Source organism: Aspergillus niger, assembly GCF_000002855.4.
Source record: "Aspergillus niger supercontig An18".
Lineage (NCBI taxonomy): Eukaryota > Fungi > Ascomycota > Eurotiomycetes > Eurotiales > Aspergillaceae > Aspergillus > Aspergillus niger.
In genome coordinates, this window is record NT_166533.1 from 923,283 (window position 1) to 937,010 (window position 13,728).

At 51.6% G+C, this 13,728-nt stretch overlaps 5 protein-coding genes across 5 annotated transcripts; 2 read left to right on the forward strand and 3 right to left on the reverse strand.

Moving 5' to 3' along the window:
• Nucleotide 1: 1 nt before the first annotated feature.
• On the reverse strand, nucleotides 2–632 carry An18g04020 (uncharacterized protein; the record flags this gene model as incomplete). The annotated part of the gene is made up of 1 exon (XM_001398823.3): nucleotides 2–632. A coding segment is annotated over one exon (631 nt), but the record flags the coding sequence as incomplete, so codon positions are not given.
• Nucleotides 633–4,366: 3,734 nt separating this feature from the next.
• On the forward strand, nucleotides 4,367–5,971 carry An18g04030 (uncharacterized protein; the record flags this gene model as incomplete). Its single annotated transcript, XM_001398824.3, has 2 exons — nucleotides 4,367–4,928; nucleotides 4,989–5,971. 2 exons carry the CDS (start codon nucleotides 4,367–4,369, stop codon nucleotides 5,969–5,971), a joined length of 1,545 nt encoding a protein of 514 aa, XP_001398861.1.
• Nucleotides 5,972–6,601: 630 nt separating this feature from the next.
• On the reverse strand, nucleotides 6,602–7,870 carry An18g04040 (uncharacterized protein; the record flags this gene model as incomplete). Its single annotated transcript, XM_001398825.3, has 3 exons — nucleotides 6,602–6,671; nucleotides 6,747–7,639; nucleotides 7,859–7,870. 3 exons carry the CDS (start codon nucleotides 7,868–7,870, stop codon nucleotides 6,602–6,604), a joined length of 975 nt encoding a protein of 324 aa, XP_001398862.1.
• Nucleotides 7,871–9,784: 1,914 nt separating this feature from the next.
• An18g04050 (hypothetical protein) lies at nucleotides 9,785–10,118 on the reverse strand (the record flags this gene model as incomplete). The annotated part of the gene is made up of 2 exons (XM_059745753.1): nucleotides 9,785–9,974; nucleotides 10,012–10,118. 2 exons carry the CDS (start codon nucleotides 10,116–10,118, stop codon nucleotides 9,785–9,787), a joined length of 297 nt encoding a protein of 98 aa, XP_059602916.1.
• Nucleotides 10,119–10,880: 762 nt separating this feature from the next.
• On the forward strand, nucleotides 10,881–13,563 carry An18g04060 (uncharacterized protein; the record flags this gene model as incomplete). The annotated part of the gene is made up of 5 exons (XM_059745754.1): nucleotides 10,881–11,140; nucleotides 11,207–12,362; nucleotides 12,414–12,522; nucleotides 12,578–12,903; nucleotides 12,955–13,563. The coding sequence occupies 5 exons, from the start codon at nucleotides 10,881–10,883 to the stop codon at nucleotides 13,561–13,563; spliced, it is 2,460 nt and encodes an 819-aa protein (XP_059602917.1).
• Between the last annotated feature and the right edge of the window lie 165 nt (nucleotides 13,564–13,728).

Genomic DNA, 13,728 nt, shown 5'->3' on the forward strand with positions numbered 1-13,728 from the left:
GAGTGGTCCAGCTCAGACGATTTCTCGTCGTAGTCATCCGAGAATTTACGGATATCATTGACGTTCCACAAATTGTGAAGACGTTGATCCAACGAGACTGAGTCTTGACCGCGAGAGAACTCATGAAGTTGATTAGAAAGAGCGTCAGCCTCTGGACCGTCAGCCTCCAATTCATCGCCATCGACGCTTTGGTCCTTGTCGTTATCGTAAGCTTCCGTCGCCTCAGTCACGCCATTTGCAGTGGCTTCATCTTGCTCTTCGTCATCCGCTTCACTCTCGGCCGCTACCTCTGCATTGTCCTCTGCTTGAGGATTGGCTTCCTGAAGTTGAGATTCTTCATCGTCGCCGGGACCACCATACAAGGAGAACTTGGCAATGTGCGGGTGAACAGTAGCAATGTGTTCTTTGAGAGCATCTTGTTGCGACTTGGGATCATTGGCAGACTCGAATCCCTTGCCACACCAAGAGCATTTAGATTTGTGCGTCATGGGGGAGGGGGATGGAGACGCCTGAGTAGAAGTAGAGTGAGCGTGCAATGGCTCGGAGAATTGTCGGCGCAGCGGAGAGTCCTGGCTGGCCAAGTCCGAAGTATGGCTGTCCAGTTCCGCCTCGTTATGAGGAAGCGGAGCCATAATGGACAGAAAGGGAAGATGAGAAGAAGAAGTAGTCAAGGAGAAAGTAGTAGGAAGTGAGAGCACTAGCAAAAGGGGATATCTGATTCTCCTTCGAGAGGCCCAACGTGGGATCTGGCTATAGTGTTAGTCGACTAACTTCCGGCTGAAAAGTTCGCTTGCGGCGCCAAGACGCCAGAAGTAACTGCAGCGCAATCTTCTACACCAGACGCCCCGAGAGCGTAAGGGTGGGAAAGGGGAAAACAAAACACGGTCGAGCAAGCAAGACAAGTGAGATGCATGAAGAATTGGGCTGCTCTCCAATGACGGATGGACCAAAACGTTGACAGAAACGTGGCAGACATGGCTTTGGCAGGCACAAGTAGAACGTAGTATGGGTCAGGCAGGTGATATGTAACATACCTTTGGGCGAGAGAAATCCGCGTCAGTGTCTGAAATAAATTGAGAGAATCAAGATCTGAAGATGTGAGGAGATCGCCCTCTGAGAAGCGCGATGAAGCAGAAGTATGGTGGTTGTTGTGCAGAGTCAACCACGGTGGACGCCGCGAACGGTTGGCAGGGATAGTTTAAGAGGTTCGTAGTTCTTGAAGAGGAAAAGTAGGAAGCCGAGCGGGTAAGCAGAAAAACTATGCGTCTGCCACGCCGGCAACAAGCCAAGAAACCAGAAGCAAGAGATCTAGACAGAGAAGGTATAATGCACAAGATGAAGGGATTGAGATAGATGGCAAGATATGTTTGCTGTAGAAAGGAGAAAAGAGCTGGGGGTGGGTTGTGTTAAAGCTTTCCGTAGCAGTGGAACTATGAAGTCTTGACGGAATGGGGGAAGACGGGCAGATGGCGAAAGAGGGAGGAAAAGGAAGAATGAAAGGGAGAAGATCGGAGGGGGAGGGATTAACCACGAGAAACACCACCAACAGCCCAGCACCAACACGGGAAGCGGGCAGTGAAGAGGCAAGCAAGAGAGATTTGTGGGATGTTTAGACACAGTGAATGCTGGGGGGGGAAAAAGGAAGGGAAAGACTTCGAGTTTGTAGAGGCAGCAGGTCGCCTTCACAAAGCGATCTAGTAGGAATAGTAAGTGTCCCAGTAAAGAAAGTACTTGAGCTTTACTTACCTTACCTGGCCGGACTGGCCTTTGCAATCAACTTTTCGCACTGGGTTGGTATCGGCACCGCTTGGCCGCTGGTACGCGCCATACGCAAGTTACCTTATTTTACTGTATGGACCCACCCAAATAGCCAATCTGGGGCCCTGATCCGCCCGGAAAAAGACCAGCTCCGGATAGATCCCCGTCACGCAGACGCCGTAGTCTTAATCAGGCCAATAAAATTAATCGCAGTGGTCTGCTGGTCTGTTACCGGACAATACCCCCAGTCCTGTAGTCCAGGTCGGAGGTATACCTTGAGCGCCCTGAAGATGGGCTTGTTGATGCTGAGGATGCTGTTTTTCTTCTCCTCCAGGGGCTACTCCTCGAGGGGAAGTATTTCTAGTTCAGATAAAGTACTGACTATCGTAGTAGCCGTCAACTCCGTATGAGGAACCGGGGGTAGATCACAGCACAGCTGGCGTCAACTTCGTCTCATCTTTCGGGTTGCCAACCTGATAGATGGACATTCTTCTACCGTGTACCTGCCTGAGTCATGGGGCGGTATTGTTACCCCGTCTACGTGACATCATCTACTACGGTACTTTAGGTACTTTATTGAGGGACAAATATCTCTAAGTCGATAATAATTATAATATTCCTTACCAACCCATCATAGCTATGCCTTAAGCTGCAAAGTATCGAGTGTCCCTATTCCTGTTTTCCAGACAAACGGCAATGTGGGAAAAATGGGCTGATGGTGCTCGGGAGCGACCAGTCAAATTGCCAGTCGTTGATGAACCATCACGGAATGTCTCGGTAACAAACCATGCTGAAAGCATACTATAAAGTGCGACGAGCGGGGGAAATGATCGAGTCCTAGCAGGTTCTGACATGATCATTAGGTAGTTGCGTGGACATTGGTGGGCCCAGATTTTCACACAGTCATCATTATCATTTTCAAAGAATTAGTATGACGATACTGATTGTTATTATACCCCAGGCTAGACTTAATATCTAGCTCACCTCGACTGATTCGGGCAGCTCCTAATCAATTGATCCCTGTGTTATCTCCTGGTCTTATTGGGCATAACACCACCTCGGCGGAATTCTTCTGCTACAGGCATCGCTATATATTCAGCAAGGTGTCTACGATGGTTCATATTATCAATGTAGCGATCAATGGTTCTCTAACACCCGAGTCGTTGTCATTATCATTGAAAACATGGCTCAATGATATCTTTTTTGCCATATTCCGGTCGTGGATGCATTAAGTTTCTTGGCCCATTATACATTTCTATGGCGTCGATATCCTTCACCGCGCACCTCTTTAAAGCTTGCTGTATAATTTGAAATATAAGTATCACACCATAGATAGCCTGTAACTACTTTTGTGCTCTCATCTTTTCAGCAACACGCGCTGTTATCCTTCTGACATTGTTTCACAGGGACCCGCCACGCGGCAGAGTATTACATTTCTAACACGCAAAAGCCTGTTTCATCCCTCGACTATGAAGGACTGGGGCATACACGCGGTCTCCAGTAATGAATTGCTCCTGGGGTCATCAAGCCTACAAGCTGAGCGACGATGTTGTCCTCCTTCCGGGTGCTGGCAAGCAAGGGGCTGAAAACTCATGGAAGATCGGCTTGCAGCGCTGACAGTTACATACCCCTACGTTAGCATCTAATCATAACTCGTGGCGAGCATTGAGTCAAACAGGTGGTCTCCAGCAGTAAAGACTATCGGCCACACGTACTGTGTCATGTTGCGCAATGGATTTATCTGCGGTCTGTTTGATTATAAGGACTGGGTTTGAATTTCCAAATGCATGACGGAGTGAGGTGGGGAGGCCTTTGCTTCTTTGATGAGATTTGCAGGAGTACTATTGGTGTAGCCTGGACTCTCTTGCATTATTGGGTAGCAGATAATGCATGTTCAAAAAAGCACCAGCTGTCGTGTCCACTGCTATGTACTAAGCTGGTGTTAAGTGGATTATCGGGTGTGACTGTATCATGCTATTACCAACAAGTAGTCTGAAGGTGTACTTTGTCGAACTAGATATATAAAGGGAAACTTGATGGTTCGGCTAATTTCTCCTAGTACTGATTACTTTGGAACAATGAAAGCTACTAGTAGGTTACCTTCGGTTCGAAATCCCCTTAATGTAGCTCAAGTAACTCAAAAATATAAGTAGCAGTAGAGCTAGTAGACAAGATATATTTCTGATGTGGGCAATGCACCTACTAGTTGGATTGTCCGTCGAATATCTATTTATAGTTTAGTTTGTTACGACTGCAGTATGCTGCAGTGCTTCTAGTATACACGCGTCTGGACGGTTTCGCCATTCGATACAAGTGAGACAAAAAGCCACTGCGATAAAGCCACCCGCCATCTATAGCTTGGAGTAAGTATGGCACTGGACGAATCCCTCCAAAGGCAGAGTAGAAAGATTACTTCAACCCGCTAACGCCTCCTGGGCCCTTGGCGCAGGTCATCCGGGCTCCACCGCCCAACCTCGGATTCCCCAGAGCTCCAGCTTGCCGTCCATTTCCTTCCCGATATTATTGTCTTCTGCCTGACTGTTCTACCTGCCCGCCATCCTTCAATATACCATACCTTCACTCATAAGGCATTGCTACTATTCACACAATGCGCCCCAAGTCTTCAAAACCCACCAGTGATGAGCTGCTCGCTCAATTTGACGACCTGGGGGTCGATTCTGCTCCCGAGCAGCAGCCCTCCAAGACGGCTCCCAAACCCACCACGGCACAGTCCGAGCAGGACATTCTCGCAGAACTGGACAGTCTAGCCACCCAGCGCCCCAGCAGTGGCCCAGGAACCCCGCGCGTGTCTACAAACGAACCCAGACCTACGATCAAGTCGCCCAAACCGGCTGCCACTACCACAACCCCCTCTACCGGCCGTTCTAGTGAAGAGAGACAGGCGCCCCGTAAGTCGGAGGAGATCACCAGAGCTTCCGCTACGGAGAAAAAGGCTGCAGATGTGCCGAAGCCGGAGCCTGAGAAGCCAGAGGCTCAGGAGAAACCTGCCTCGAGCGGTGGTGGCGGTGGATGGTGGGGTGGTATCTTTGCAACCGCCAGCGCTGCCATGAAGCAGGCTGAGGCGGCGGTCAAGGAGATTCAGCAGAATGAAGAGGCTCAGAAGTGGGCTCAACAGATGAAGGGCAATGTAGGAGCTCTCAAAGACCTAGGTATGTATTCTTTGTATAACTTCATTTCGTTTTGAATGGTCGCTAACGACAAACCACCAGGTGGGGAGCTGCGCAACATGGCTATTCCTACGTTTACCACTTTAATCCATACACTCGCTCCTCCCATCTCGTCCCATGAACGCCTTCAAATCCACGTAACACATGACTTGTCTGGCTATCCCAGCATCGACCCTCTGGTGTACGCGGTCTTCTCGCGCGTGATGGCGCAGGTCGAAGGCGGGGATCTCCTTGTCATTCAGCGGGGCCAGGAGTCAGCTCCGAAGCGCGGACTGGATATTGGCGGCGCCCAGTTCTCTGGCCCAGGCTGGCATGATGGCCCATGGTGGCGCACTGTGACGCCTGGCAGCCCTCGCACTCTGTCGGCCATCCGAGGCACAGTCGAGGCCACCAAGCTTGCGCGGGCCAGCGCCGAAGCCTACGCTACTGAGTATTTCTCGGCCAAGGGCGGCGTAGAAGCGGCTGCAAAACAAGCTACTCAAGATCTGAGCGAGACCAACCCGGTCCGCAGCAGCGATATCTTTCTCGCGATCCAGGCCATCAGCCAGACCACCTCAACCGAACTCTTCCAGGCGGGTCCTACAACCGACCAAGCCACCCCGGCGGGCGTTGTGGACGTGCCCGAAGCCGCAGAGGAAGAAGTCGTCTTCGCGCTGTATCTCCACGACCCCATCCACGGCATCGCCTTCCACACGCTCTCTCAGGCCATTCCCCAAAAATGGATCGACTGGCTCGAGACCCCCGCTATCCCAGTGGAGGACCCCGAGGCCGAAGATGCCAGCGTCCCTCGGACCACCATCCCCGACGACATCGCCGACATCATCGAGAGCGGCGGCGTCGACCCCCGAGAATGGGCGGCCGAATGGATCGAGGAAAGCCTGTCCCTGGCTGCGGGTTTGGTTGCACAACGCTACGTGGCGCGGAGAATGGGCGTCGGCGAGGGCGGACCGGCCAAGGGCAAGATGCGTGCTGAGCAGGCATCCGTGGTGGACAGTGGCGCGGGCGAGGCCGCACGCGCGATTTAGAGTTAGATTGATGTGGTGGATACGTCGATCAATCCTGTCCTCTTATCGCATTTGCGTCTTACTTTTATCCTGTCTGCCTTTTTTTTGGGGCGCTTGTCAACCCTTCACATGACCACATGATACGATACGACCCTTAACCCCCCCCCCCAATTCACACTTTCACCCCCACATATTCTTATCTTTGTTGTATTGAGCCATGACATGACAGCTTTTCCATATTCGCGCCATCTGCGGCGTTCTTAATACCATATACATACATACAGACAGTCTTACTTTGAGCTAACACCCGTATCCAATCAGTCCCATGTACATACAACAGACCCCATGATAACAAACAAATACAATCAACGCAGTCTACGGCATCTAATTTACCACTGACATACTATACGTGCCCACATTAAAACTCTAAAATGACAAAACAGTGATCATAAAATGTATTCCAATATTCTCAGGAACATGAGTAACAAACACAACCTTTGCGGGTATCTAAGGTAGTAAGTAGTAGTAGTAGTAGTAACCAGATAGTAACAAGCAGACAGACACGTAATCTCCTTATCACATCATCTTCATCTACAAGGTCGTTATTCCGTTGCATACGCATGCATCAGGCATGAAGTTGAATTGAATCAATCAGTCCAGATGCAGCAATTGCCCTTCCAGGCCAGGAACATGCCAGAAGTTAGCGCGGAGAGCGGTGACACTAAACAGCATTATTAGCATATATTCTCAGAATTCCCGAGCAAGCAGGAAATAAGAAGGGGAAAGGTAAACTAACCTAGTACACCCACTCAGAACAGTATGAGCATCCGTCCCCTCGGGACTCTCCTGCAGCGCCTTCTTCATATCAGACAACTCCGCCGCCCAGGCAAAGTTGCGTTTCTTCAGACCAGTCTCACTCTTGGGTGTGGCTGTCTTCGATGGAGTAGTGGTACCATTAGTGAGCTCCTCCCCATTAGCATGTCCATTGACTCCAACAGGCGCGGCCTTCTCCCCGGACACCTCAGAGTACAAGTACCCTCTAGCCCAGTAATACGGGTACGTGCGAGTCCACAGCACAGGACGGGACTCGACGTCCAGACGCATCGGCACATTCACATTGTACAGCTCGACCTGGTCATCCCAGTTCTGGATGAGATGGTTGACGACTCTTGTAGCGAGACGAGCCGCGGCGTGGATGATATCTAGGGGCTGTTCATCTTTGCTGCCGAAGGAGATGGCGATGCCACGTTTCCCGCATGTGGCTGCTTCCAGGGCGCCGCCGACGGTGCCGAAGGAGAGGTTGTAGATGGTGGAGGCGTTGCGGCCGTGATTGGGGCCGGAGATGACGAGGTCGATGGGGCCGCGGTCGGGGAAGAGGTTGTGGAGGCCGAGTTGGACGCAGCTGGCTGGGGTGCCATTGGTGATTATGACCCAGTCATTGTCGTTGTTGGAAGTAGTGGTAGGATCTTGTTGGAAGGATTCATCCCATGTGCCATCACCGCGGAAGGCAGCTGGTGGGACATAGGTGGCTGTGAGGGAGGCTTCGATTAGATGGGCTTTGCCGATCCAGGAGCGGGAGGCGGCGGGAATGGCCACGGAGATGCGGTGGCCGGCGGACTCGAGAGCCGTCACTAGTGGCTCGATGTATGGGGAGAGGCGTCTGGACGGCGGACCGTCGTCGTTGACCACCTGATTATTTTGTTTTTGTGTTAGTGTATCTGTTTAGCTAATTGGAACTAGTCATGCTGCGTTCTCCAATGCTCCGTATACGGAGGAGGGTAGGTAGGTAGGTAGGTAGGTAGGGAACATGGGGGTCGGGAAAGGAGCGGTGACATTGGGCAGGGCAGCACATGTAAAGTTCAATTCATGATGACGAAGGATGGATGTGTTAAAAAAGCAAATACATACCAATATATGCATGATGAAGGAAGATCTAGTAGATGTTTTGGACTCGTCTTGGGCAATAAGGGAAGAAGAATGGTATATTCTTTTTCTTTCTTTTCTGAATCGGATTGGATTGAATTGGATTGGACTGATTGAATTGATGCTTCGGACTTTTGAAATCGGAATTTACAAAAGCAGCGACCTATTATTTCCCAACGATTTCTCTCAAGATTCCCACTTTCACACACACACACACGCGCGTTGCACTCTTTTCGCTCTTCTCCGATGGAAAGTGGATGGATCCGCACTGGGATTATTTTGGGGCTCGGACTCGGGTTCAGGGTTCAGTTTGTATTGCAGTGATATATGATAATTGCTTCTCCAGATCAACATCTGGCAGCTGTTCCTTCCCCCCCGTATTTATAGGGAAGATTTAGCTGGGTAATAGTTGAGCCCGACAGCCATTTTCGATCACCGTTTACCCCGACCTCGAAGAGAAACCGGGGAGAATCTGGCCTCCATCTCCAAATCGGTCACGGTGAAGCTGTTGCACTGCGGGGGGCGTTGCTCGAAAGACGTCAACTGTGGTTGCGAGCCTCCGTCATGACGATGACCGGACGGGTATGGAACGGGGCTGGAACTATGGGATAGAGAGTATATTACAGGTAATATTACAGTATGTGACAGAACGGGACGGAGGACAGCCGAGGTGCTCCGAAAAGAGGCTGCGGTGAGAAAAAGCAAAGCCTGCGATTAAGTCACACCTCGTGGGGATTCAAGAAGACGAATCGGACCATCCAGAACGGGTGCATTTCCAAGGAGGAAATTTGCCCGGCCTGAAAACACGGCAGTGAGACGGTCAGCTGAGGAGAAAAGAATGTCTTGCTGGGACTCGAAAGGATCGGGTTATTGTTTAGATAATAGATTGATTTCGTCAGTAGATCTTGAAGAATAGTATTCCCGTCGCATGTCAATAGTAGGGAATTCATCAGGCCCTGTGGAAACAACACTATGTCGGTCATGGCTTTAAACTACTACGAACTAGCCAAATGTCTAGTAGGACAGGAGGGTGATCCGAGCATGATGGGAAATACCCCGTAGAGTAAGGCACCAGGAGGTGCAGACGAAGGTAGCTTGGGGCCCGAGCAAAAGCAAAGAAAGAAAGAAAGTAAAAGAAACAAGAAAATCATCAGGCGGCGCATGTTCAATGCAACACAACGATTGCCTCAGATATCCTAGATTAGAGTACAATAAGGTAGACGGCAGAAGACCAAATAAATCCGACAGGGAAGATTGTCGTCGCCAATCAGTAGAGATACCAAGGAATGCCTACTCCTCCGTACATATGCACTGAGGACCCCTAGTGTCTGCATACTTCTTCAAGTAGGGGACATTAAGACACACACATACTTAGATCCTGGCATCAGTGTGCCATTCAGTGCTGTTGGCTTATCTACGGAGGGTTTCTTAACTACTCGGGGCAAAAAAGGTCATGTGTGTATGCATATTCTTAGCTAAGATGATCACTATGATCAATTAATTATTGCGCATCACTCATGAATAATCGGTAGAATAATCATCACATCGCCCACTAACTAACCATCTTACTATCCACACAATGTCCTGAATGGCACACGGGTGTGTGCGGCTATTGCAGGCTCAGAGTGGTTCCGTGCCCTACTGGTTATTATTCATTATTGTTAGCTGTTTAGGTTTTCTTTTTTGTTTGCTCTGTTTAAAAAAATTTTCTTTTTTTTTTTCCAGACCCTGATGGGGCCACACTATGAATTTTGATATGCGAGTCCTGATCCAGCCATGGACAGGCTTCTAGAATAAGAATCAGGACTACTGTGCTAGGCCGCCGGGCCACACACGCTGATTGCTCAGGAGCGCCTTATTCTTAGTTGGAAAAGCAACCACGGTCCCATCCCACCGGCGCCAAGTTGCCAATCATTCCTCTCGGCGGGTCTGTTCTATCCACGCTTTGCGCCATGGCGTTGTGGTTACTCCGTGGTAGCCGCGAGTCAAACAGCCCCTCTGACCACCGGCACCTGGACCGACCATTCTAGCAATAATCGATCCATCCGCGGAGGACAGCCCCCCGTAGTCGGTTTCAACGGAATGATTTTCTCGCGTAATCCTGGACTGTCATGTTGGCAACTCACACTATCGCTCACCAACCAGGATTGTGGGTGGTCGGTAGTGTGAGTAGTGTGAGTGCACCTGCACTGGCTGCTGCTTCACTGCTGCAAGTGGTCCTTGTCCGTCGGCCCTCCTTGTTCATCGTTCGTAGGTGCAGTAGTTTCAGGCGCGAGGGGACGATCCACGGCTTGACCCCTCTTTGTACCGCGTTGGTTTGTAGGGAGGACCCCTGAGGATCAAACTCCGACGGCCATGAATAGATAGCGAGGCGTACGTAGCTCTCTGGACGCGGTGTGATTTCCCCCTCATGATGGTCAAGGATAGCCGCTGGACCAGCTGCACGATAGATTAAGATTAATATGCGTAGAACAAGTCATCTGGCAGGCAGCTGCCATCTATGGATGAGGCCGCGGAGGAGGAACCCAGCTCGTGCGTATGCGGACCTGGTCAGTGCGGAACTCATCAGAGGAAATAGTAGAATAAATCCAGTGTTTAATGCAAGCAGCACCTCGGAGGCCGATCGTCGCAAAATCTTTGGTGGGGAAGCCCAAGCAGCGCCAACCCAGTCGGTCCAAGTCAGTCAGCCACGGACGCCGATTTTCTGCTCGCTTCGTCAGTCCAGCAGTGACTATCCATCTTCTTCCTTTCACTCCTGCTTCGTGCATCACTTTCATCATCGCCTTCAATCACGGTCATCATCTCCATCATCATCCCTGTCCGCTTATATATCTAGCGGTCCTTTTCCCTCCCCCGCCCACCACCACTACTACTAACTCCGAGCCTCCGCGAAACCCACCCACCGCCCGCTTCGGTTCCCAACAGACTCAGGAACGCGCCAAAGACCTGCTCAGCTGCTCCAAAGGTCTTTCTTACATCACCATCCCCCTTCCATCTGCCCCCCTGTATGGACTGCGGGACGACTGGCACGGCTGCGGGCATCGACCCCAAAATTTTAGATAATTGGCAATCGGATACGTTTCCGATCTCTTCCTGGGAACAACATCCCGCTTACGACCAACCGCTGGAGTGGGATGCGAGCCAGGACTCGAGCCCAGGTGATGCGGATATCGTGGATCTGAATAACCTCCGTGGTCCCCTGTCGCGGGACCAATCCACCGTCCCGGTGGTAGGTCATGCAGGCGACTTTCGAGGTAGTGAGAGCAGGTGCGAATTATTCCATCCTCCCCTAAACCCTGGAGCTTCCGGCTGACAGGTACCCCTCCCGCGCAGCAGCAAACATGGTGCCACTTCCCCTGGGAAGTTCAGCATCAACGACGGTCCTATCGAAGGCACCGTGAGTGGTACGATCAGCCCGAGGACGCTGCCCTCTTCCGCCGACGATAACTTCCAGCTGGATGAGTCATGGCCGCCTTTTCAACTGTTCAACGCCATGACGGCTGGCCTTCCTATGGAGGCTCCCCTGATGTACCCGTACGCCAAGGAGCCTACCTCTACCAATACGGTTATTGTAGAAGACACCGGAGAGTTGCCGCAAGGACAGGGCTTGTCCGATCTTCCTCCCGATCCATTCCTCTCCTTTCAGAATATCCCCCAGGCTTTTCCCTTCTCGACCGCCGAGGCCTGGACGGCACCGACTGCGACCACTCCCACGGAGAACCTGCCTAACCAGACCCCGGTATCCCTGGCGATGGGTCTGCAATCGGCTAGCAAACGCTCAGGACACATCCGCGACTACCAGGGCTCGATGCGATCACTGGATTCTCGCTGGCTTGAAGGTCTGGAGTCTCAGCTGTCTTCCAATATGACATCCCCAGCATCGTTGTCGATCCCCCAGGACGCGACATTCTTTAAGGAGGAGAGAATCCAGCATGACGGCTTGCAATACAAATCGGAGAGTTCTTCGGTTTCTGGCGACTTCCCTAACGTCTACGAATCGTACCCCGCTAGCAACGACGAGATCCCCGCTTTTGCTGATCGCCAACTCGAAGACAATGGACTCTGGAAAGATACCCAAAAGGACAGCACCTCCTCGGAGACATCTCAACCTCTACAAAATGCGACCGCCTTCATGGTCAGTGAAGACCCATCGGAGGCCTACTTCACGCCGGTCTCTGCAAGACCCAGAGCCTCGTCATCCGCGCAGAGGGCACCCGCTCGGCCACAGGCTCTCGCACTACAGACAGTGGCCACAGTCAGGAAGCGCAAGCAACGTAACTCAAGCGTGCATCTGGACCAGAACCTGCCCAAGCCGTTGCAGATCGTGCAGGAAGACGGCCAGGGAGGATCTATTGCTTCGGCGGATTTTATATCACCGCCTCGGGGAGCGCGCCGCAAGGGCCCTTTGAGCATGGTCGGCAGAGCCAATGCTGGACTGCGAAGAAAGAACAAGGACACATGTGTCCAGTGTCGACTGAACAAGCGCAAGGTATGCACTCAGCCGATCTAATTCTAGATTTGCGTCTAACGAAATTGCAAGTGTGATGGCAACGCTCCGTGCGATGCTTGCCGCCCTACGCTCCACGAACAGCCTTGCGCACGTGCCTGCTTTGCCAACATTGTCGAGTATGGTACATGTAATTATGTTTGTATGTTGCGATCCCTACGCCACTAGGATTGGTTCTTGTTGCTAACGGACACCAGCTCAACGAGCGATCAACCATCCCACCACAGATGGTGCTAGACGCGTCCGGATGGACATTCCTTCTGAGTTCGACCTCAACGATCTGATCACGTTCCTCGGTGAGCGACAAGGTCGATTCAACATCCGTGCCAAGCAGTCCTGGGGATCCCTATATGTCCTCGACCTTGGGGAGACCTACAAGTTCCTACGCGGACTCAGCGAGTACAATGGCAACTCAAAGTCCAACTTCCTCGATTTCATTGATCGGCGCATTGTCGAATCGAAGGACAAGTCCAAGAACTGGCTCACATGCGTGAAAGACTGCGACCCGATGAACAACGTCTATGTAAGTGACCGTTGGTGTCCGCTTGATGCGAACAATTACTGACTTCGACAGTCCTTACTCTCGCAATGGAATAACATGCCTAGCCGTGCTAGCTACAGTTTCGTTCCTCTCCAAGCCGGAGGCCATGAAAGAACCATGGACATCAACAACCCTGAAGACCGTCGCGAGATCCTCCTTGCAGCACAGCTGTCCCGCATCATCTGCCGTATGCTTGAGGTGGAGGGATTCCGAAAGCTGGAACGCGACTTCTACAACATCAAGTGGAAGCAGATCTCTCAAGAAACCCACTTGCGTTTCCTGAGCGAGCTGGGCCATATCCTGCTTACCCTCCGCTGGCGAGTTTCTTGGTGGCGTCGTCTCGGTGACGGCGGTCGCGAACCCGACCCCAGTAAGCAGCACTACGTGGATCGGGTCGACCTACTATGCCGGATTCTTTACGTCTACTACACCTGCGTCCTGGCCAAGCTTCCTTCCTGGTGCGCCGCCGATGTTCCCAAGGGCATCTGGAACACCTATGCCGATGCGGAGAATGCCGTGTGGGATGACTTCCCGGTCGACCCTACTGACGAAGGATTCCGGAGGTGGATTGATCGCGGCCAAGAGCTGGTCGAGCAGTCCGGTGCCCCGACCTGTGTTGCGAAGCTAGGCAAAAATGCCTAGACGAGTCGACCCGGTGAAAAACAACCAAAACGACGGCGGATGGAATGATACTGAATTTGAGATACCCTTTGAAGCGATATAACTTTCTCTCGTCTCCTCTACTTTTGCGTTTTCATGAGTGATGATCCGTGCTAATTTTCGTGGATATAATTTTTATTTGGGCTG